Here is a 25,274-nt window from a genome sequence, read left to right on the forward strand (position 1 = left end):
CCGAGAAATGTAGGTTGCTGGTTGTAAGTAGCAGAAAACCAGCGAAAACAGCTTCTTTTCCCCCATTGTTTTCGTTCTCACAGAAGTCTCAGGAATGTGTTCACAGATTTTGTTTAACTTGGACGAACACAACTTTATTGGGCAAAATAAAGGCCCCCTGAATGGTTGCCTACTGATCAAGGAGTCCACTAGACATTCTGGCCGGCGGGCTCAAAGCAGCCACCCAGGCGGAATGAGTGATGGGGTGGGGGGAGATTGCCTGCGGTAGAGGGTAGGGGAAGAGTATGGACTTGAGCACGAAACAAGCGTCACAATGCGGAGGGAAGTGGGGTGAAAGCTTGAGAGGAAGTAGGGTAAGATGAAGCATCCCGTCTGCAGTTGTCACGTGGCTTTGGGTTGGGGCGACAAGGAACAGTGGTGAGCAGCCTTGTCTAGAGCGCTCGGGCGGTGCACTTCCTTGCAAACAAATCCAGATTTTGTGGCAGCGTCTAGGGTCCAGCTGCAACGCTTGCACGGAAGTACCGCCAGATAGCCTCGTAAACAAAGCAGGCACGAAAACTTTGCCCTGTAATGAGGGCCTGCTCTCTAATTTCGGTTTTTGTTACCAAGTGCGCACTGCTCAAGCGCTCTAGACAAGGCTGCTCACCACTGTACAAGGGGGAGGAGTGCTAGCGTCGCGCGGTTGTGTTCAGTTATTAGTACTATTTATATGAGGAGCGCTCAACCTAAATTAAAAAAAAAAATAAAATGGCTAGCAACGACTCCTGAAAGGAACATCACCCCTACCCGTTTGAAGAGGGATATCAGCAAAGGAAACAGGCATTGCGTCCACCACACTGAAGAGGGCAACAGTAGAGCGAAGAAAACAAAACTGATCGCAACAGTATGTAGTAAAAATGTAATTACTGATTCTTACTTTAAATAAAATGCATAATAGACAAAATAAAATAATTAATTTGCTGAAATATTAGCTCTTCCTGCAATGCAGAGAAATAAATAACTTAGTGGGACCCTTAAATGCTGTTTCTGCCGACGCGAGTCAGCTGCTAGGCAAGCCAATCCAGAACGGAATCTAGAATGCTGACGTGTTAGTGTCGTAGCGTGTTCTTAGGCTCCGACATGGGCCCGACAGTACATTGATTCAGCTTGGATTGCTTTTGCTGCTACGTGACTACCTACGTGATCTACCCGTGAGTCATATTTCTCTACAGTCTGGCTGCCTCCTGCCGCACCATGAACAGCGATTCTTTGACGAAGGCTACAGCTTTGGACTCGCTGGTCGAGACGTACACAGATTCGGACGACGACTTAGAACCAGAGCCCCAGAATAATGAGACGCCTTTGCCTGCGGAACCCGATGCCCCGAGCACTGAGAGCGGCTCGCAGGGCGGAGCACCGCTCGTCTCGTACGGAGTCGAAGACAACGACGCTGAGACTGGAGACGACGACAGTATGGATGATCAGCCTCAGGAGTCGGAGGACGGTGAGCCCAGCCAGGCAGTAACGATGCGGCCCGAGTCTCCTGTATCTTTCCACCGCCGGCTGCAGGGCTCGCCGCTGAACGAAATCGCTTTGCCGCCGGAGCCTCCCGGACGCTGTGCGCCGGCGCTGCAGCAGAAGATTGCGCGCCTCTACGAGCGCAAGGTTCGCACAGGAGTAGACATGAACGCTTCGATGCAGATGCGCAAGGACTTCCGGAACCCGAGCATGTACGAGAAGCTGGTCTCGTTCTGTGACATTGACGAGTTTGGCACCAACTACCCTCCAGAGACGTCCGATCAGAGCAGCTGGGGCCCTGAGTCGTACTACGAGGAACTGTCGCGGTGCCAGAGGGAGGAGATGGAGAGGCGCCAACGCGAGAAGAAGACCAAGGTGGAGTTCCTCACGGGCGTCAGCAAGGACCCCAAGCTTACCAAGAGCAAGTGGGACGTCGTTGAGCGGCAGCCCTTCCAGGGAATCCCGAGGCCCATGTCCACTGCGACCACTCCCTACTGAAAAATCCGGTATGAATTTTAAACCGGAACCGCATACCGGGTTATTGTACAGGATTTGCGATACCGGATTACTGGAATATCCTGTATAAAACAGGACAGTCCTGTATAATACAGGACTCTCCTGTTTTGTACAGGATACTCCGGTATCGCAAATCCTGTACAATAACCCGGTATGCGGTTCCGGTTTAAAATTCATACCGGAATACAGGACAGTCCTGTATTAAACAGGCTAGGCCCGTATTATACAGGAAGGCCCTGTATCACAGGACAAAGGCAGAAAAAATGCTTCAAATATATCCCACTTTGACTAAATCTGCCCAAAAACTGGGGCCATAGGTGTACATGCCAAATGCTGAAATATACAGAGCCTCAGAAACTGGTAATCTGCGATTATCAGCAACTCGCATTGCAGTCGATGTGCCATTGTGTTATTTGCTCCCACCTTTTACCAAAGTATTGGTAGCTTGGTGAGTATTATAAAGCATCAAAAACTCCAAAAGATGTTTATTTTTTCCGCATGTCTTGAACCAGCTCACTAAGGTAATAATTTAACTCTTTGCGACGATCTACCGGCGCTGGGGTCTCTACAGGGTGCTGGCCAATGAAGTAGTCAAAAGCACCTGCAGAAAAGAAAATATGATTGGTAGTACATAATGCCCCCAGCTTATCATTTAATTGCGCACTGACACACAACATAATACATTGAGCACTGTGACATGCAACTTACGGCCAATGGCTTGTAGCTTTTCAGGGGTCATTGGCTTTCTGCCCACTGTGCAGGCTTCTGACTTCAGGTTCTGATGGCAAGCTTGCCCTGTAACGCCCCTTTCCAGGAGTTGTGGAGTCGTCCAAAGGCTGCGCCTTTACAGAAACGCGAATCTTTGGGTGCCGCCATAACTGCTGCGCACGTTGCCGAAGGAATAAAAATTCAATTCCCGAGGTGGACCTGTATGCAATAACAAATGCATGCCCCAGTAGCACAAACGGGGCTCTGAATTGCGGGCCCCCGTGGGCCCAGACAAGCCACAGACAAGCCAGGCGTCTGAAGACGCCAGGCCCTGAGCATTGGCAATGCTCAGTATCGTGAATGCACCTCCCGCCTTCCATATTTGAATCAATAATGTATTGCAAATCTGCGTCGTAACATTGCTGGTGTGTAAACAGGTTGCTCAGACGATTGCGATGCTTGCGTAGTCATCCTCCATTATTTACGGCACATACCGCAGCATCGATGCGATGCGTGATGTTTGTTCAAGGTCTTGAGCCGCTCCCCCTCAGGACGCTTATCAATGATTGCTCTCGCACGTATACACCATGTGCCTCTGTAAAGGAATAATACAAACTATAAAACTAATTTTAGTCGTGCTATCATGAAGGACAAGCAATTTCTGTATGTAACTGAAAGAAAATTTTGCGCTATTTCGTCCCTCTACGCTTTGCAGTCTACAAAGTTCTAGTTAAAAAGACACTGAACAGTTAGAACGTTTCTGTTGACGCCGAGCATATAACCGAGACGGAGGCAGTACTTAAAGAACAGAGTGATTTAAAATGCGTACTTACGTCCCAGCAGCACGACGTCGCCGTCATAAAATCCGCCTTCCACCGGTCAAATGTTCACCACCGGCCTCCACCGGTCAAATGTTCACCACTCACGTCTTTCGGAGCGAAGTCATTCATCACTGAGACAAGGATGATAGGGTTCCACCATATTTGCACTGGACGCACGCATGAAAGGCGATGTCATCTTTGATCATGGATTGATCAAGGCAACACGAAGAAAGGCGCAAAAAATTGTATAACACAAATTCAACGCCAACGAGCGAGTGCCAGCGTGTTTTCCCAGCTACCTTCATCGCTTGACACTCAACCCAGCCGCAGGAGAGAAGTAAAAACCTGTTCCAAACAAACGCAGGAAAGGCGGGGGGGGCACTTTTGCAAAAAGTCACCGCGAAGCGGCCGGGGAGAGTGAACAAGCAGAATCGGAACCTCCTCGCCACTTCATGGAAGTCGCGGGGAGGGTGGTCGGGAGGGCGGCTTAAAATGTTCGGTCGTGGGTTGACAGACACAGAGGAGCCCAAGGGGAAGGAACAAAGCCCGATAGAAAAACCAGGAATGCGCAGGTTTTTTTGTTGTGATGGACCCAGGAAAAGCAGAGAAGGCGGCGATGAGAGAAAAAAAAAAGTTTTAGAAAATTTGCGTAAAGACGGGTTACTCGTGTAAGGTTTCTGGCCGCCGCGGTGGCTCAGCGGTTACGGTGCTCGGCTGCTGTCCCGAAAGACGCGGGTTCGATCCCGGCCGCGGCGGCTAGAATTTCTTTGGAGGAGAAATTCTAGAGGCCCGTGTACTGTGCGATGTCAGTGCACGTTAAAGAACCCCAGGTGGTCCAAATTTCCGGAGCCCTCCACTACGGCGTCTCTCATAGCCTTAGTCGCTTTGGGACGTTAAACCCCAGAAACCAAACCATCGTGTAAGGTTTCTACAGGTGGTTTTTGTTTTTATTTTGTCCTCTCGAGCGCTGTATCTTCTAGCTAGCACGAAGCGTCGCCCTTAAGGGAACACCGCAAGCTGCCGGCTCCGTTGAATTAACCTTTTCTTGTTCGTCGATAGAAATGTTCTGGGCGATTTGTGATGAGTATGCCTTCCTGATAAAGTGAAGGGTGGGGCCGCTCGGGATGGCACTTGGACAAGTTGCGTTATCAATGGGCAATCACTTGACGAAGAAGAAGTGCAAAGAATTCCTGCACGAAAACCAAGAATTTTCTTTCTTCATCGATGCGTCGCTACAGACTGCCGCTAGCGAACATTAAGAAAGCTGCTGCAATGAACGCGACAGTAACAAACCTTTTGGAGCCTCTGGCGCAGTCACCGGAGGCTCGCCATGTTTATCAGCCAGTCGTGAAGTTCTGCACTGTGAAATCCAGAGTAATCTGCGCAGGACTTACGAAGGCTGCTGGCGGATATATACTAGCCGTGTGCCCGCACACAGCCGCCCTGACTTTGTCAGGGTGCTGCACGGGAAGGCAATATGGCGGTTGCCCTCAAATCACCAAATCATGCACAAACTGCATGTTTTGCCACTGCGAAGCTCACGCTTAGCCGTTTTCTTTTCCTAGCCCTTTCAACAAAACCGTGTATGTGTTGATTATCGCACTTATGCGCGCGCTGCCCCCCCGCCCTTTCCCCTAAAAAATATCTGCTGGCGTACAACAGTCAATCTGCAGACCAAGCACCAAAACCGCGGCACATATCGCTCTGAATACAGGCTGGTATGTCCGGTTTGAGCTCCGTACCGGACTAGTCTGTCCGGTTTGAGCTCCGTACCGGACTGGTCTGTCCGGTTTGAGCTTCGAACCGGGAATGGACTGTCCGGTATGAGCTCCGTACCGGAGCGGTCTGTCCGGTTTGGGATCGATACCGGACCGGTATGAACCGGTATAGCCATCAAACCGGACGGGTCTCGCCGGTATGAGAGTGATACCGGACCGGTATGAAACCGATATGTTCCGGTAAAATCCGGTTTGCCGCGATACCGGATTTTTCAATAGGGCTGCCTTAGGAGCTCCGATCGCGTTCGCGGGCACGTCCAAGTCAACTGCCATCTCTGCTTTCGGCACGCTGAACAAGAAGCCGTCCACTGTCAAGAAGCCCTGTAAAAGCAAGACGCATGGCCGCCGGTGAGAGGCGCAGAAGAGTGGCCTCTACAGTGTTCTGTATGAATCAATAAAGGCTTCCACTGGGCTTTTTCGCATCCCTCACTCACCGGCGACTTCACTTGCGTCTCTCTCGTCATCACCGTTTTACTGCCACAGAATCTTGCGACCAAATTGTTCGGTGCTAACACCACACCAGCTTTCATCTCTAACTTGGGAGCGCCCTTAGGGGCGCCCTTCAGATGATAACGCTTGTCATATAAACTATTTTCCCCTGTGTCTTGCTCAAGTCCATCGGGTCGATTGTCTCCTCAGTTGGTTCATGGCAATATAAATGGAGGTAGCGTTGCGGAAACGTTTGTAAGAGCTTTCTTAACATCCACAGTACGTCGTTATTTTATGCTCCTGACGACTGTGACCATTCGAGATCCTGTCAGAAACTACAATTTAATTAAACAAAATTTAACAGGAATGTGGGAAATAGTGGCGGAACCATCATAGGAAGCACGTGGGTGATAAAGGATTTACCCTGAGATGTCCTTCAAACATGTCCTCTGCGCACTGATGACCTATACCAGAAATACATGTGGGACGGGGTGCTCGTGCAGGTAGGTTGCCTTCGCTCGTCACATGACCTCGAATCTCCAAACAGCCGTTTCCTCTGGCCGAAAGATTACAGCAAGCACAACCCAGCCATGCATGCACTTTAAACACATAAGACATAGACTCAAATCAAGTCATCTTAAGCCAGCAGTTCTGTCCCCCATAATATGATGCAAGACTCAGCGGCTATCACTCTGCTTACGTAAAAAGAAGTAAGCTAGAAAAATGCAGCAGCATTATCTCTCTTGAATTCCGAAGCTATTACCTTTCGTGCCAGTATTTTTTTTTGTATATATGACTATTTGTCAACCCTGTCTCCGCCCCTCCCCTCCTTTATGTATTGTCCCAAACGTGACCTTCAAGGGAACAAAAAATTATTATGATGATGATGATGATGTTAAGCTCAGCCATGGTCGTGAATGCTATGAATCAAGCTTGTCCTCGAAAATAAATGCAGACCCCTAAGGCTACTTGCACACAAAAAAGAAGAACCATTTACTTTTCATTGAAATGTGTTTTCGGAGCAACCTCCTTGTGCTCTTAGTTTTTGGGTTTTCATCAAATCGTTTGTAAGCACTTGGATAAAAGCATCTAAACCAATTTATGGCTGCTATAATGGAACGATTCCATCCTCCCTCTTCTATTAAATTCTTGCTCTGTCGCCTACGGCTGTGCCGGCCACACGAGCAGCAACACCACCACACGCAGGTTCCCAAGATAGGAAAGAGAATCGCTTTATTTTCACAGTGCATATAGCTTCTATGCTGCCAACTGCGATGGCCAAGCGCAGGCTCCTCTACATCCCCCTACCTTTGGAAAGCCGACCACTCTCTGTTCAGACCACTTGTCAGGAATAATCATGATACATCAATTTGCGACGTGGACACCGTGTTCTTGGGGGACATATTAGTCCCACTCGTGCAAATGGGCATCATGGATCGCTATCAAGTGGATTTGCTGATGAGATGGGGTCCAGAGCTTCACATTCTGTGGACAATAGCGCTAGCTCACTCGTTGCTATGCCAGAGTCTTCCCGGTCTATGCTAGTCTCCTATGGGACTTGACCTGGCTGATAATCCACTGGCACTTGTGGCTGATACGTTTTTTGCGCCGGCAGGAGATGTCGAATTCTGCGCAGTTTCTCCTATCCTCCGTTATGGCTAGTGATGGTAGGGCTCGAAAAAAAAAACAAGCCGCGGATTGCAGTAAAAAAACAGTTTTTTTTTTCGAGGGATGAAAAACAGGAACAAAAAACAGACACTGTCTAGCTAGCCCGTAAATGTGGTATTGAACAATTATTCCAGTAAATAATCAAACTGGTACGCACAGTTGTATACAAAATAAAAACGCATACAAGCGCGCTAAATTTAGTATTATGTATGAGTTTTAAAATAATTCCGAGTTGAGCCAATGCAATCTTGCTTACCTTTCACTTGGTGAGGAAGGACTAAAAAACAAATGTTGCGCACTTCTATTCTACATGAGAATGCGGCTACATGCGGTCAACATTTTAAAACTGTATTTTCTAATCATGTTCTATTTCCTCGGTACCGATTATCGATGCTTAAAAATCTTCCTTCTTAAAAAACTTCTTTTACTCCGGCTTGGTGTTGGTAACCTTACAGCATTTATTTCTCTGAAAAAAAAAAACATGGCCGCTATGTGATGGTAAAGAAAAAATATACGAATAGATCAGAAGAGTTTCCTGTGTTACAACGTATGCAGGCACTACATGAGAGTTGTTTATGTTAATTTGTGATTTTTTTTTTACTGCTTCCCTCATCATCATGCCCTAACCAACCGCCGAGGGGTCGCCCGCCCAGCGAATTCAATTAACGGCAGCTCGAATCCATGGCTGAAATATACCTAATCCGGCGATGCAGAGGAATAAATTAAGCCTGAGGACATCATCATCATCAGTGGGAGCCTCAAATGCTGTTTGTGCCGACGCGTTTAGCTGCTAGGCAAGCCAATCCAGAACGGAATCTAGAATGCTGACGTGTTAGTGGCGTAGCGTGTTCTTTGGCCGCGACTTGGGCACGACGGTACATTGATTGAGCTTGGATTGCTTTTGCTGCTACGTGACTACCTACGTGATCTGCCCGTGAGTAATACTTCCCTGGAAAGTCTGGCTGCCTCCTGCCGCACCATGAACAGCGCTTCCTTGACGAAGGCTACAGCACTGGAATCGCTGGTCGAGACGTACACCGATTCGGACGACGAGTTAGAACCAGAGCCCCAGAATACTGAGACGCCTTTGCCTGCGGAACCCGATGCCCTGAGCTTTGAGAGCGGCTCGCAGGCCGGAGCACCGCTCGTCTCGTACGGAGTCGAAGACGACGACGCGGAGACTGGAGACGACGACAGTATGGATGATCAGCCTCAGGAGTCGGAGGACGGTGAGAGCAGCCAGGCAGTTCGGATGCGGCCCGAGTCTCCTGTATCCTTCCACCGCCGGCTGCAGGGCTTGTCGCAGAATGAGATCGTTTTGCCGCCGGAGCCTCCTGGACGCTGTGCGACGGGGTTGCAGCAGAAGATTGCGCGCCTCTACGAGCGCAAGGTTCGCACAGGAGTAGACATGAACGCTTCCATGCAGATGCGCAAGGACTTCCGGAACCCGAGCATGTACGAGAAGCTGGTCTCGTTCTGTGACATTGACGAGTTTGGCACCAACTACCCTCCAGAGACGTCCGATCAGAGCAGCTGGGGCCCTGAGTCGTACTACGAGGAACTGTCGCGGTGCCAGAAGGAGGAGATGGAGAGGCGCCAACGCGAGAAGAAGACCAAGGTGGAGCTCCTCACGGGCGTCAGCAAGGACCCCAAGCATACCAAGAGCAAGTGGGACGTCGTTGAGCGGCAGCCCTTCCAGGGAATCCCGAGGCCCATGTCCACTGCGACTACTGCCTTAGGAGCTCCGATCGCGTTCGCGGGCACGTCCAAGTCAACTGCAATCTCGGCTCTCGGCACGCTGAACAAGAAGCCGTCCACTGTCAAGAAACAGCCCTGTAAAAGCAAGACGCATGGCCGCCGGTGAGCTGCTCAGGAGAGTGGCCTCTACACTGTTCTGTACGATTGAATAAAGGCTTCCACTGGACTTTTTCGCATCCCTTACTCACCGGCGACTTCACTTGCGTCGCTCTCATAATCACCGTTTTACTGCATCATAATCTTGCGACAGAATTGATCGGTGCTAACACCACACCAGCTTTCATCTCTCACTTGGGAACGCCCTTAGGTGCGCCCTTCAGATGATAACGCTTGTCATATAAACTATTTTACCCTGTGTCTTGCTCACGTCCATCGGGTCGATTGTCTCCTCAGTTGGTTCAAGGCAATATAAATGGAGGTAGCCTTGCGGAAACGTTTGTTAGAGCTTTCTCAACATCCACAGTACGTCATTATTTTATGGTCCTGGCGCTTGCGACCATTCGGGATCCTGTCATATGTAATTTAATAAACAAAATTTAACAGGAATGTGGGAAATAGTGGCTGAACCATCATAGGAAGCACGTGGGTGCTAAAGGATTTAGCTTCAAATGTTCATCAGACATGTCCTCCGTGCACTGGTGACCTATAGCAGAAATACATGTGGTACGGGGTGCTGGTGTACATAGGGTGTCTTCGCTCGTCACATAGTCCTCGAATCCCCTAACAGCCGTTTCCTCCGGCCGAAAGATTACAGAAAGGACAACCCAGCCATGCACTGCAAACACATAAGACATACACTCAAATCAAGTCATCTTAAGTCAGCCGTGTTGTCCCCCATAATCTGAAGCAAAGCTGAGCGGCTGTCATTCTGCTTACGTAAAAAGAAGTAAGAAAAATTCCGAAGCTATTACCTATGGTGCCAGTATTTTTTTTTATGTATGACAACTTGTCAACCCTGCATACCCACCCCCTTCATGTATTGTCCAAAATGGGACCTTCAAAGGAACAAAAAATTGTTATTATTACTATTATTATTATTATTATTATTATTGTTATTATTATTATTATTATTATTATTATTATTATTATTATTATTATTATTATTATTATTATTATTATTATTATTATTATTATTATTATTATTATTATTATTATTATTATTATTATTATTATTATTATTATTATGTTAAGCTCAAGCATGTTCGTGAATGTTATTAATCAAGCTTGTCTTCGAAAATAATTGCAGACTCCAAATGCTACTTGCAGATAAAAAAGAAGAAGCATTTACTTTTCATTGAAATTCGGAGCAACCTCTTCGTGCTCTCAGTTTTTGGGCTTTAATTCAATCGTTTGTAAGCAGTTTGATTAAACCATATAAAGCAATGTTATTAATCAAGCTTGTCTTCAAAAATAATTGCAGAACCCTAATGCTGTTTGCAGATGAAAAAGAAGAAGAATCACTTACTTTTCATTGAAATGTGTTTTCGGAGTGAAGTATCATGTGATCGCATTGTGCGCGATTGGTATGTAGTGTCACGTGATGCTGTGACGTGTGTGAATGGCAACGCGGAGAGGGGGAGCGTAGCACTTGTTAAGAAGTCAGCGAGCAGATCGCTCGTGCGTGTCTCTTAATCTGTACGGCCCAGCATGCCGAATAAACATGTTGCTTAGTCGCTCTGCCTCTGCTTCGTTCGCCGCGGCTACAACATAATTGGCGACGAGGATGGGATCCCGCTGGACTACGTGAAACGCATCGCGGCGTTCGTGATCCTGCTGGACTACGTAAAACGCATCGCGGCGTTCGTGATCCTGCGGGACTGCGTGAAACTCATCGCGGCGTTCGTGCAAGCACCGGCGTTCGTGGAAGCACCGGCGTTCGTGGAGAGCGTTCGGGCGAGGCACAGGGATGGCAACGCTTGGAAGTTTCGACCAGTTCGTCGAGGACGGAGACGAGGACTTTGGCTCCTACTTGGAAAGGTTCGAGCACTTCCTGAAGGCCACCCAGGTGAGCGACGACCTCAAGGTCTCGATGTTTATTACGGCAATAGGCAAGAGGGCTTACAAGACGCTGAAGACATTGCTAGAGCCTAAAACGCCAGAGGACAAGACTTATACGGAACTCGTAGAAGTGCTGCGAAGTCATTTCACACCGAAGCCCATGGTCATCGTAGAACGATTGAAGTTTAATCGGCGGTACCAGCATCAGGGAGAGTCCATAGCAGCATATGCAGTGGAGTTGAGGCGATTGGCAGCTTCATGCGAATTCGGAGAATTCCTCGATGAGGCTCTTCGAGACCGCTTTGTAGTGGGCCTCTGCGACAGCGCGACGCAAGCTGAGTTGCTGAAGAGAAGCAAGTTGACGTTTTCGGACGCCTGCGACGTTGCGAAAAGCATCGAGCTAGCGCGGAAGGAAAGTCGGGAATTTCAACCGACAGGGACGCATGGTACAGTCGACGCCGTACGTCATAAGCCAGGCGGTGGGAAACGCCAGCAGCAGCGTTCATCCGGTGCAGGACTAGCAAGGGACCGAGTGTCTGAATCGCCGGACTGTTTCCGGTGTGGCTCAGCGCACGAAGCATCGAACTGCAAATTTCGCAAGTATCGTTGTCGTGCATGCAAGCGTTACGGACACTTGGCGAAAATGTGCAAGTTCAAGTCTAGAGACGCGGCTAATTCGGTAGCTGTGGAGGACGTGGATTGTGACGAAGTGTTGTTGTACAATGTCTATGCTTGTGCGGAACGCCCAGGGAATTATGAAATCTGCCTTAAGGTAGCCAAGAAGAATGTTACCATGCAAATAGACACGGGTGCGTCTGTTTCCTTTGTGCCAGAAACGCTATACAGGAAATTCTGGCCCAGTCTACCTAAAGAGCCTTGCCACATAAAGCTGAGGACATACGGTGGGTCGCCGCTAACAGTCACAGGGAAGTTGACGGTTCCAGTCGAACATAATGGTCAGTGCAAGCAACTTCCGCTCATTATTGTTAAAACCCACAACAATAGCGACATTGCGTTGCTAGGGCGTGACTGGCTGGAGGCTCTTAAGCTAGACTGGTCAAGTGTGCATGGCGTGTGTTTAGACAAAGTTGCGGCGCTACTTGAGAAGTACGTAAAGGTGTTCTAGCCCACTCTGGGGCTGATCAAAGGTAGTCCAGTCAGGCTGGTTTTGAAGGAGGGGAGCAACCCCGTATTTTGCAAGGCGCGACAGGTTCCATTTCTTTGAGGGAAGCCGTGTCACTTGAATTGCAGTCTCTTGTGAACAGGGGAGTGTTAGTCCCTGTACAGAAAAGCGACTGGGCGACGCCCCTAGTTGTTGTGCCTAAGGCGAACAACAAGGTCAGAGTGTGTGGGGACTTCAAGGTTACATTGAATCCGTGCCTGCGAACTGACCATTATCCGCTTCCCGTGATGGAAGATTTGTTTGCAAAGTTGTCAGGATGCAAGTATTTCACAGTGCTTGATTTGTCGACAGCGTATCAGCAGCTGGAACTGCATCCGGAGGCACAATCAATGGTGGTTGTTAATACACACCTGGGGCTATTCAAGTACACGCGCTTGCCCTATGGCATTACAAGTGCACCTGCTATTTTCCAGTCTGTTATGGATGATGTGTTAAAAGGGCTTGAGCGGGTAAGCTGCTATTTGGATTTTTTATTTATTTGTTTATAGATACTGCGATCTTGTACAGATCATAGCAGGGTGGGACAAAACAAAATACAAGCATATAAACACACAAATTCACAACATTTACAGGCACTTTTCAAACAGAAGTAAAGAATTTTGATTAACAGTCTCGCTATTAAGTTTGTTCCAATCAGTAATTGTCCTAGGAAAAAAAAGAATATTTAAAGCAGTTATTTCGCGCGTTCAAAGGGGTGATTGTTAGTGCATGCCTTTGTCTCGTGTTATAACCTGAGGAGTAAGAAAAATAATTAGAGGTATCAACTTTATAATGTCCTTTTATAAGCTGGAAAAAAAACTTTAATCGACAAACACGATTGCGCTCAGTGACGGGGGGTAACCCACTTCGCCTCACGAGCTCACTTACAGATGCACGGCCATATGAGTTAAAAACAAATCTAGCTACTTTATGCTGTATTCGCTCTAATTTCTGAATGTTTGTTAACGTGAAAGGGTCCCAAATGATTACGGCATATTCTAGTAACGGACGGATGAGGGAATTGTACGCCAATAGACAAACACTAGGTGGGGATGACTTTAGGGAGCGCCTCAAGAAAAATAGTTTCCGCATTGAGTTTGCTTCTACAGCGTCTATGTGTTTTGACCACGAAAGGTTGTTAGTAATCCATAGGCCCAAATATTTATACTCTGTCACTTCTAATAATGATATGCTGTTAGTACCGTACACAAAATGAAGAGGCATTTTCTTGTTTGCAATTTTCATGAACACGGTTTTTTTCAAAATTAATGCACATCTGCCATTTGTTGCACCACGCAACCACCTTCGCTAGGTCATTATTTAGACGCACCTGGTTGTCAACTGAAGACACCATTTGATACAGGATACAGTCATCCGCGTACAGCCTCACGCGAACTGAAAGATCTGCCACAATGTCATTAATAAACAAAAGAAATAAGAGTGGTCCCAAAACAGATCCCTGGGGGACGCCAGACATAACCCGGACACTGCTAGAAGAAATATTGTTCAGAGTGACGAACTGACATCTGTTCGAGAGATAAGCTTTAATCCATGCAAGTATCCTCTCGTTTTTAATGTAATAACTTAATTTATGAATTAGTTTGTTATGTGACACCTTATCGAATGCTTTACGGAAATCCATGAATATTGCGTCTGTTTGTTTTCCCTGGTTAATCGACTGAGCAAAGTCATGCACAGTTTCAACTAACTGTGTACTTGTGGAAAACCCACGCCTGAAACCATGCTGAAAATCGGTAAGTACTTTGTGCTGTTCCAAGAAACCTAATATATGTTTATGAATTATATGTTCTAAAATATGTACTTATCGCGGGTTCTACATTTGACGAATGTTTACATCGAGTGGAAAGGGTGTTGGCTCGTTTTCTAGAAAGAGGCATACGATTGCAAAAGGAAAAGTGTAAATTCTTTCAGACGTCTGTCTCTTACCTAGGCCACATTCTGGACGACAAGGGCGTTCGGCCATCAGATGAAAAGGTGAAATCGATAAAAGAGGCACCAAGTCCAAAGAATGCGGCACAGTTGCGAGCTTACCTGGGCTTGATTAACTTCTACGGGAAGTTTGTACCGAACATGTCAGCTAAGCTTAAGCCTCTGTACAATGCTCTAAAAAAAGAAAAGGGATTTCAGTGGTCACAGGAAGCTGAGCAAGCATTTCAACGCAGTAAGAGCTGGTTGACACAAAGCAATGTGCTGACATACTACGACCAGAAAAAGCCGATAGGACTAGTGTGCGACGCTTCGGCTTACGGCGTAGGAGCCATTCTTTTTCATAAGATTGGAAGCAACGAAAGGCCAATTGCATATGCTTCCAGAACGTTAAGTAAAGCAGAGCAGGGGTATGCTCACATCGAAAAAGAAGCCTTGGCTGTTGTTTTTGGGCTGAAAAAGTTCCACAAATATCTGTTCGGGCATCGCTTTGAGATTTACTCCGACCATCAGCCATTGGTAGGCTTGCTCGCTCGTGGTAAGCCCGTACCAGTGATGAGAGCAGCCCGCATGCAACGCTGGGCTTTACTGCTTGCAGCGTACGATTATCGTTGGGTTTACCGCAAAGGTCGAGAGGTGGGAAATGCTGACGGTTTTTCACGGTTACCACTTGCAAATCGCAATGATGTCTCTGATTATGCACATTTCTTTTCAGTTGTTGATGAAGTGCCATTGTCTGCTGTTGAAATTCAGAAGTGCACTCGAACTGACAGAGTATTGTCGAAAGTACTGTGTTATACGATGAGTGGTTGGCCGCCGCATGTTAAAGATGATGACCTAATGCCTTATTTCATTCGCCAACATGAGCTATCTGTAGATCAGCAGTGTGTTACATGGGGAAATCGAGTGATTATACCTCGTGGGTTGCGCAAACAGGTGTTGCATTTTTTGCACGAAGGACACCCCGGGATGACGCGCATGAAAATGCTCGCCCGTAGCTTTGTGTGGTGGCCTCAGCTCACGGAGGACATTGAGCATATTGTGAAAAGCTGTGACACGTGTCAGTTAACACAAAATGCTCCGCCACGTATTCCACTGCTAACTTGGGGTTGGCCAACTCACAGATGGCAAAGAATCCATCTGGACTTTGCTTTTACCGGTAACCAATGGCTCCTAGTCCTAGTGGATGTGCATTTCAAGTGGACAGAAGTGTTCGTCATGCCATCCACCTCTACCGAGAAGACCATCGAAAAGCTGCGGAGTGTCTTTGCGTCCTACGGCCTGCCGGAAGAAGTAGTTACGGACAATGGTCCACAGTTCTGTGCCAAGAATTTCGCAGACTTTCTCCGTAGGAATGGGGTGCGGCATACCAGGACGCCACCGTACCACCCCGCATCAAATGGAAGCGCAGAGCGGTACGTACAGACCATTAAGCGGTACCTTTTGCGACAGGTTCTCGACGAGAGAAGAACAGGGATCAAGAAAAACTTGCAACATCGGGTTGACCAATTTCTGTTCACGTACCGAAACACACCAACCGCAACCACGGGGCTGACACCCGCGGAATTGTTTCTGTCATGGAAGCCGCGCACACGCCTGACCTTTCTCCAACCGAACTTGGAAAAACGTATGGACGACAGGTTCTACCAGACGAAAGAGAAGGCTAACGAGAGAGGGCGGTCATGGAGATCATTTGAGGAAGGCGACCATGTGCTCGTCAAGGACTACGTCCAGGGGAGGAAAAGTGGTTGCGAGGCGTTGTAAAACAGCGGTGCAGTGCATCCACCTACAATGTTAGAATAGGGCAGGAACAGAGGTTTGTGCATTCTGATAACCTACGTCCGTGTTCCTTTCAAAGTGTTGAATCCGGGCCAACTGTGTATCCTTCTGTGCCTAGTTCAGTGCCTGATTCTGTACCGGAAGAGTCGTCTACTAAGATTCCTTCCTTAGATACGTCTGAGCCACAGGATTCCTCAGCACCACAGCCTGCCCAAGCATCTACGTTGCCGGGACAGAACGCCAGCTCACCTGCAAGGTCCACGCTGCCTGCACCACCGCTCCGGGAGCATGTGCCACCTCCGGACACGCCACCTCTTCGGCGCAGTGCTCGTTCTCGGAAGCCTCCTGATCGTTATACCCCATAGAGCTGGTGTAAAACAGTTAGGGGGGAAGGGAATGAAGTATCATGTGATCGCATTGTGCGCGATTGGTATGTAGTGTCACGTGATGCTGTGACGTGTGTGAATGGCAACGCGGAGAGGGGGAGCGTAGCACTTGTTAAGAAGTCAGCGAGCAGATCGCTCGTGCGTGTCTCTTAATCTGTACGGCCCAGCATGCCGAATAAACATGTTGCTTAGTCGCTCTGCCTCTGCCCAGGAGGCTTCCGCGAACGAGCACTGCGCCGAAGAGGTGACGTGTCCGGAGGTGGCACATGCTCCCGGAGCGGTGGTGCAGGCAGCGTGGACCTTGCAGGTGAACTGGCGTTCTGTTCGGAGCAACCTTTTTTTGTTCTCAGTTTTTGGGTTTTAATTCAATCGTTTTTACGCAGTTGGATTAAAGCATCTGAAGCAATGTAGGGCTGGTACAATGGAACCATTCCATCCTGCCTTTTTTATTAAATTCTTACTCTGTCGCCTACGGCTGTGCCGGCCACACGAGCAGCAACACCACCATACTTAGGTTCCCAAGACGGGAAAGAGGGCTCGCTTTATTTTAACAGTCCATATACATTGCATGTTGCGAGATACAATGGCCAAGCGCAGGCTCCTCTACATCCCACTTCCTTTGGAATGTCTTCCACTCTCTGTTCAGACCACTTGTCTGAAATAATCATGTTGCATCAATTAGCGACGTGGACAACATGTCCTTGAGGGACGTAGTAGTCCCACTTGTGCAAATGGGCATCATGGATCACTATCATGTGGATTTGCTGATAAGCTGGAGCCCAGAGCTTCACATTCTGTGGACAATAGCGCTAGCTCGCTCGCTGCTATGCCAGTATCTTCCCGGTCCATGCTAGTCACCTATGGGACGTGCCCTGGCTGATAATCCACTGGCACTAGTGGCTGATACATTTTTTGCGATGGCAGGAGATGTCGATTTCCGCGCAGTTCTCTGCTATCCTCTTTTATGGCTAGTGGTGGCAGGGCAGGAAAAAAGAAAACAAGCCAAAAATTTCAGTATAACAGTTTTTTTTATCCAAGAGATGAAAAACAGGAAAAAAAACAGACATACTCTCGCGGGCCAGAAAATGTGGAATTGCGCAATTATTCCAGTAAATAATTCAACTGTGACGCACCGTTGTATCCAAAACAAAAACGCATATAAGTGCGCATCATCTAGTGTTATGTTTGAGTTCTAAAATAATTCTGCGTTCAGCCATTTCAGCCATGCTTACCTTTCAATTGGTGAGGAATGACTGGAAAACAAAAGTTGCGCAGTTCTGTGCTATATGAGAATGCGGCTGCATGCGGTGAACATTTTAAACCTCCATTTTCTTCTCTGCATCTTCCTTTTCCTGCAACCTGCATCTTCTTTTTCCTCGATACCGCTTATCGATGCTTAAAAAATTGCCTTCCTAAAAAGCACCTTTCACTGAGGTTTGGTCCTGGTAACCTTACAGTATCTATTTCTCTGAAAAAAATTCATAGCCGCTATGTAACGGTAAAGAAAAAATATGCGACTATATCAGAACAGTTTTCTGTATTACAACTTATGCAGGCACTACGTGAGAGTTGTTTTTGTTCATTTGCGATTTTTTCTACTCCTTCCCTCATCATCGTGTCCTAACCAATCGCCGAGAGTCGCCCGCTCAGCGAGTTCAATTAACGGCAGCTCGAATGCGTGCCTGAAATATAGCTATCTCTCCCATGCAGACGAATAGAGGGAGCCTCAAATGCAGGTTTGTGCCGACGCGTAAAGCTGCTAGGCAAGCCAATCCAGAACGGAATCTAGAATGCTGACGTGTTAGTGGCGTAGCGTGTTCTTTGGCCGCGACTTGGGCACGACGGTACATTGATTGAGCTTGGATTGCTTTTGCTGCTACGTGACTACCTACGTGATCTGCCCGTGAGTAATACTTCCCTGCAAAGTCTGGCTGCCTCCTGCCGCACCATGAACAGCGATTCCTTGACGAAGGCTACAGCACTGGAATCGCTGGTCGAGACATACACCGATTCGGACGAGGAGTTAGAACCAGAGCCCCAGAATACTGAGACGCCTTTGCCTGCGGAACCCGATGCCCTGAGCATTGAGAGCGGCTCGCAGGCCGGAGCACCGCTCGTCTCGTACGGAGTCGAAGACGACGACGCGGAGACTGGAGACGACGACAGTATGGATGATCAGCCTCAGGAGTCGGAGGACGGTGAGCACAGCCAGACAGTTCGGACGCGGCCCGAGTCTCCTGTATCCTTCCACCGCCGGCTGCAGGGCTTGTCGCAGAATGAAATCGTTTTGCCGCCGGAGCCTCCTGGACGCTGTGCGACGGCGTTGCAGCAGAAGATTGCGCGCCTCTACGAGCGCAAGGTTCGCACAGGAGTAGACATGAACGCTTCCATGCAGATGCGCAAGGACTTCCGGAACCCGAGCATGTACGAGAAGCTGGTCTCGTTCTGTGACATTGACGAATTTGGCACCAACTACCCTCCAGAGACGTCCGATCAGAGCAGCTGGGGCCCTGAGTCGTACTACGAGGAACTGTCGCGGTGCCAGAAGGAGGAGATGGAGAGGCGCCAACGCGAGAAGAAGACCAAGGTGGAGTTCCTCACGGGCGTCAGCAAGGACCCCAAGCATACCAAGAGCAAGTGGGACGTCGTTGAGCGGCAGCCCTTCCAGGGAATCCCGAGGCCCATGTCCACTGCGACTACTGCCTTAGGAGCTCCGATCGCGTTCGCGGGCACGTCCAAGTCAACTGCAATCTCGGCTCTCGGCACGCTGAACAAGAAGCCGTCCACTGTCAAGAAACAGCCCTGTAAAAGCAAGACGCATGGCCGCCGGTGAGCTGCTCAGGAGAGTGGCCTCTACACTGTTCTGTACGATTGAATAAAGGCTTCCACTGGACTTTTTCGCATCCCTTACTCACCGGCGACTTCACTTGCGTCGCTCTCATAATCACCGTTTTACTGCATCGTAATCTTGCGACAGAATTGATCGGTGCTAACACCACACCAGCTTTCATCTCTCACTTGGGAACGCCCTTAGGTGCGCCCTTCAGATGATAACGCTTGTCATATAAACTATTTTACCCTGTGTCTTGCTCACGTCCATCGGGTCGATTGTCTCCTCAGTTGGTTCAAGGCAATATAAATGGAGGTAGCCTTGCGGAAACGTTTGTTAGAGCTTTCTCAACATCCACAGTACGTCATTATTTTATGGTCCTGGCGCTTGCGACCATTCGGGATCCTGTCATATGTAATTTAATAAACAAAATTTAACAGGAATGTGGGAAATAGTGGCTGAACCATCATAGGAAGCACGTGGGTGCTAAAGGATTTAGCTTCAAATGTTCATCAGACATGTCCTCCGTGCACTGGTGACCTATAGCAGAAATACATGTGGTACGGGGTGCTGGTGTACATAGGGTGTCTTCGCTCGTCACATAGTCCTCGAATCCCCTAACAGCCGTTTCCTCCGGCCGAAAGATTACAGAAAGGACAACCCAGCCATGCACTGCAAACACATAAGACATACACTCAAATCAAGTCATCTTAAGTCAGCCGTGTTGTCCCCCATAATCTGAAGCAAAGCTGAGCGGCTGTCATTCTGCTTACGTAAAAAGAAGTAAGAAAAATTCCGAAGCTATTACCTATGGTGCCAGTATTTTTTTTTATGTATGACAACTTGTCAACCCTGCATACCCACCCCCTTCATGTATTGTCCAAAATGGGACCTTCAAAGGAACAAAAAATTGTTATTATTACTATTATTATTATTATTATTATTATTATTGTTATTATTATTATTATTATTATTATTATTATTATTATTATTATTATTATTATTATTATTATTATTATTATTATTATTATTATTATTATTATTATTATTATTATTATTATTATTATTATTATTATGTTAAGCTCAAGCATGTTCGTGAATGTTATTAATCAAGCTTGTCTTCGAAAATAATTGCAGACTCCAAATGCTACTTGCAGATAAAAAAGAAGAAGCATTTACTTTTCATTGAAATTCGGAGCAACCTCTTCGTGCTCTCAGTTTTTGGGCTTTAATTCAATCGTTTGTAAGCAGTTTGATTAAACCATATAAAGCAATGTTATTAATCAAGCTTGTCTTCAAAAATAATTGCAGAACCCTAATGCTGTTTGCAGATGAAAAAGAAGAAGAATCACTTACTTTTCATTGAAATGTGTTTTCGGAGTGAAGTATCATGTGATCGCATTGTGCGCGATTGGTATGTAGTGTCACGTGATGCTGTGACGTGTGTGAATGGCAACGCGGAGAGGGGGAGCGTAGCACTTGTTAAGAAGTCAGCGAGCAGATCGCTCGTGCGTGTCTCTTAATCTGTACGGCCCAGCATGCCGAATAAACATGTTGCTTAGTCGCTCTGCCTCTGCTTCGTTCGCCGCGGCTACAACATAATTGGCGACGAGGATGGGATCCCGCTGGACTACGTGAAACGCATCGCGGCGTTCGTGATCCTGCTGGACTACGTAAAACGCATCGCGGCGTTCGTGATCCTGCGGGACTGCGTGAAACTCATCGCGGCGTTCGTGCAAGCACCGGCGTTCGTGGAAGCACCGGCGTTCGTGGAGAGCGTTCGGGCGAGGCACAGGGATGGCAACGCTTGGAAGTTTCGACCAGTTCGTCGAGGACGGAGACGAGGACTTTGGCTCCTACTTGGAAAGGTTCGAGCACTTCCTGAAGGCCACCCAGGTGAGCGACGACCTCAAGGTCTCGATGTTTATTACGGCAATAGGCAAGAGGGCTTACAAGACGCTGAAGACATTGCTAGAGCCTAAAACGCCAGAGGACAAGACTTATACGGAACTCGTAGAAGTGCTGCGAAGTCATTTCACACCGAAGCCCATGGTCATCGTAGAACGATTGAAGTTTAATCGGCGGTACCAGCATCAGGGAGAGTCCATAGCAGCATATGCAGTGGAGTTGAGGCGATTGGCAGCTTCATGCGAATTCGGAGAATTCCTCGATGAGGCTCTTCGAGACCGCTTTGTAGTGGGCCTCTGCGACAGCGCGACGCAAGCTGAGTTGCTGAAGAGAAGCAAGTTGACGTTTTCGGACGCCTGCGACGTTGCGAAAAGCATCGAGCTAGCGCGGAAGGAAAGTCGGGAATTTCAACCGACAGGGACGCATGGTACAGTCGACGCCGTACGTCATAAGCCAGGCGGTGGGAAACGCCAGCAGCAGCGTTCATCCGGTGCAGGACTAGCAAGGGACCGAGTGTCTGAATCGCCGGACTGTTTCCGGTGTGGCTCAGCGCACGAAGCATCGAACTGCAAATTTCGCAAGTATCGTTGTCGTGCATGCAAGCGTTACGGACACTTGGCGAAAATGTGCAAGTTCAAGTCTAGAGACGCGGCTAATTCGGTAGCTGTGGAGGACGTGGATTGTGACGAAGTGTTGTTGTACAATGTCTATGCTTGTGCGGAACGCCCAGGGAATTATGAAATCTGCCTTAAGGTAGCCAAGAAGAATGTTACCATGCAAATAGACACGGGTGCGTCTGTTTCCTTTGTGCCAGAAACGCTATACAGGAAATTCTGGCCCAGTCTACCTAAAGAGCCTTGCCACATAAAGCTGAGGACATACGGTGGGTCGCCGCTAACAGTCACAGGGAAGTTGACGGTTCCAGTCGAACATAATGGTCAGTGCAAGCAACTTCCGCTCATTATTGTTAAAACCCACAACAATAGCGACATTGCGTTGCTAGGGCGTGACTGGCTGGAGGCTCTTAAGCTAGACTGGTCAAGTGTGCATGGCGTGTGTTTAGACAAAGTTGCGGCGCTACTTGAGAAGTACGTAAAGGTGTTCTAGCCCACTCTGGGGCTGATCAAAGGTAGTCCAGTCAGGCTGGTTTTGAAGGAGGGGAGCAACCCCGTATTTTGCAAGGCGCGACAGGTGCCATTTCTTTGAGGGAAGCCGTGTCACTTGAATTGCAGTCTCTTGTGAACAGGGGAGTGTTAGTCCCTGTACAGAAAAGCGACTGGGCGACGCCCCTAGTTGTTGTGCCTAAGGCGAACAACAAGGTCAGAGTGTGTGGGGACTTCAAGGTTACATTGAATCCGTGCCTGCGAACTGACCATTATCCGCTTCCCGTGATGGAAGATTTGTTTGCAAAGTTGTCAGGATGCAAGTATTTCACAGTGCTTGATTTGTCGACAGCGTATCAGCAGCTGGAACTGCATCCGGAGGCACAATCAATGGTGGTTGTTAATACACACCTGGGGCTATTCAAGTACACGCGCTTGCCCTATGGCATTACAAGTGCACCTGCTATTTTCCAGTCTGTTATGGATGATGTGTTAAAAGGGCTTGAGCGGGTAAGCTGCTATTTGGATTTTTTATTTATTTGTTTATAGATACTGCGATCTTGTACAGATCATAGCAGGGTGGGACAAAACAAAATACAAGCATATAAACACACAAATTCACAACATTTACAGGCACTTTTCAAACAGAAGTAAAGAATTTTGATTAACAGTCTCGCTATTAAGTTTGTTCCAATCAGTAATTGTCCTAGGAAAAAAAAGAATACTTAAAGCAGTTATTTCGCGCGTTCAAAGGGGTGATTGTTAGTGCATGCCTTTGTCTCGTGTTATAACCTGAGGAGTAAGAAAAATAATTAGAGGTATCAACTTTATAATGTCCTTTTATAAGCTGGAAAAAAAACTTTAATCGACAAACACGATTGCGCTCAGTGACGGGGGGTAACCCACTTCGCCTCACGAGCTCACTTACAGATGCACGGCCATATGAGTTAAAAACAAATCTAGCTACTTTATGCTGTATTCGCTCTAATTTCTGAATGTTTGTTAACGTGAAAGGGTCCCAAATGATTACGGCATATTCTAGTAACGGACGGATGAGGGAATTGTACGCCAATAGACGAACACTAGGTGGGGATGACTTTAGGGAGCGCCTCAAGAAAAATAGTTTCCGCATTGAGTTTGCTTCTACAGCGTCTATGTGTTTTGACCACGAAAGGTTGTTAGTAATCCATAGGCCCAAATATTTATACTCTGTCACTTCTAATAATGATATGCTGTTAGTACCGTACACAAAATGAAGAGGCATTTTCTTGTTTGCAATTTTCATGAACACGGTTTTTTTCAAAATTAATGCACATCTGCCATTTGTTGCACCACGCAACCACCTTCGCTAGGTCATTATTTAGACGCACCTGGTCGTCAACTGAAGACACCATTTGATACAGGATACAGTCATCCGCGTACAGCCTCACGCGAACTGAAAGATCTGCCACAATGTCATTAATAAACAAAAGAAATAAGAGTGGTCCCAAAACAGATCCCTGGGGGACGCCAGACATAACCCGGACACTGCTAGAAGAAATATTGTTCAGAGTGACGAACTGACATCTGTTCGAGAGATAAGCTTTAATCCATGCAAGTATCCTCTCGTTTTTAATGTAATAACTTAATTTATGAATTAGTTTGTTATGTGACACCTTATCGAATGCTTTACGGAAATCCATGAATATTGCGTCTGTTTGTTTTCCCTGGTTAATCGACTGAGCAAAGTCATGCACAGTTTCAACTAACTGTGTACTTGTGGAAAACCCACGCCTGAAACCATGCTGAAAATCGGTAAGTACTTTGTGCTGTTCCAAGAAACCTAATATATGTTTATGAATTATATGTTCTAAAATATGTACTTATCGCGGGTTCTACATTTGACGAATGTTTTCATCGAGTGGAAAGGGTGTTGGCTCGTTTTCTAGAAAGAGGCATACGATTGCAAAAGGAAAAGTGTAAATTCTTTCAGACGTCTGTCTCTTACCTAGGCCACATTCTGGACGACAAGGGCGTTCGGCCATCAGATGAAAAGGTGAAATCGATAAAAGAGGCACCAAGTCCAAAGAATGCGGCACAGTTGCGAGCTTACCTGGGCTTGATTAACTTCTACGGGAAGTTTGTACCGAACATGTCAGCTAAGCTTAAGCCTCTGTACAATGCTCTAAAAAAAGAAAAGGGATTTCAGTGGTCACAGGAAGCTGAGCAAGCATTTCAACGCAGTAAGAGCTGGTTGACACAAAGCAATGTGCTGACATACTACGACCAGAAAAAGCCGATAGGACTAGTGTGCGACGCTTCGGCTTACGGCGTAGGAGCCATTCTTTTTCATAAGATTGGAAGCAACGAAAGGCCAATTGCATATGCTTCCAGAACGTTAAGTAAAGCAGAGCAGGGGTATGCTCACATCGAAAAAGAAGCCTTGGCTGTTGTTTTTGGGCTGAAAAAGTTCCACAAATATCTGTTCGGGCATCGCTTTGAGATTTACTCCGACCATCAGCCATTGGTAGGCTTGCTCGCTCGTGGTAAGCCCGTACCAGTGATGAGAGCAGCCCGCATGCAACGCTGGGCTTTACTGCTTGCAGCGTACGATTATCGTTGGGTTTACCGCAAAGGTCGAGAGGTGGGAAATGCTGACGGTTTTTCACGGTTACCACTTGCAAATCGCAATGATGTCTCTGATTATGCACATTTCTTTTCAGTTGTTGATGAAGTGCCATTGTCTGCTGTTGAAATTCAGAAGTGCACTCGAACTGACAGAGTATTGTCGAAAGTACTGTGTTATACGATGAGTGGTTGGCCGCCGCATGTTAAAGATGATGACCTAATGCCTTATTTCATTCGCCAACATGAGCTATCTGTAGATCAGCAGTGTGTTACATGGGGAAATCGAGTGATTATACCTCGTGGGTTGCGCAAACAGGTGTTGCATCTTTTGCACGAAGGACACCCCGGGATGACGCGCATGAAAATGCTCGCCCGTAGC

General features: G+C 47.5%; 4 protein-coding genes and 1 pseudogene across 4 annotated transcripts; all 5 read left to right on the top strand.

The window, feature by feature from the left end:
- The first annotated feature begins 1,233 nt into the window (after positions 1-1,233).
- LOC149353294 (SAP30-binding protein-like) lies at positions 1,234-5,672 on the top strand (annotated as a pseudogene).
- A 2,724-nt stretch (positions 5,673-8,396) lies between these two features.
- On the top strand, positions 8,397-9,281 carry LOC149353295 (SAP30-binding protein-like). Its single transcript, XM_089575791.1, has one exon. The coding sequence runs from the start codon at positions 8,397-8,399 to the stop codon at positions 9,279-9,281; it is 885 nt and encodes a 294-aa protein (XP_089431917.1).
- A 1,773-nt stretch (positions 9,282-11,054) lies between these two features.
- LOC149353296 (uncharacterized) lies at positions 11,055-12,357 on the top strand. The gene has a single exon (XM_089577311.1). The coding sequence runs from the start codon at positions 11,082-11,084 to the stop codon at positions 12,297-12,299; it is 1,218 nt and encodes a 405-aa protein (XP_089433437.1). The 5' UTR covers positions 11,055-11,081; the 3' UTR covers positions 12,300-12,357.
- Positions 12,358-18,333: 5,976 nt separating this feature from the next.
- LOC149353297 (SAP30-binding protein-like) lies at positions 18,334-19,280 on the top strand. The gene has a single exon (XM_089575792.1). The coding sequence runs from the start codon at positions 18,396-18,398 to the stop codon at positions 19,278-19,280; it is 885 nt and encodes a 294-aa protein (XP_089431918.1). The 5' UTR covers positions 18,334-18,395.
- A 1,767-nt stretch (positions 19,281-21,047) lies between these two features.
- Positions 21,048-22,353, top strand: LOC149353298 (uncharacterized). Its single transcript, XM_089577312.1, has one exon. The coding sequence runs from the start codon at positions 21,075-21,077 to the stop codon at positions 22,290-22,292; it is 1,218 nt and encodes a 405-aa protein (XP_089433438.1). The 5' UTR covers positions 21,048-21,074; the 3' UTR covers positions 22,293-22,353.
- Positions 22,354-25,274: the final 2,921 nt, after the last annotated feature.

The sequence above is a fragment of the Amblyomma mixtum genome, chromosome 3, assembly GCF_055824585.1.
Source record: "Amblyomma mixtum isolate Tamu chromosome 3, ASM5582458v1, whole genome shotgun sequence".
NCBI lineage: Eukaryota > Metazoa > Arthropoda > Arachnida > Ixodida > Ixodidae > Amblyomma > Amblyomma mixtum.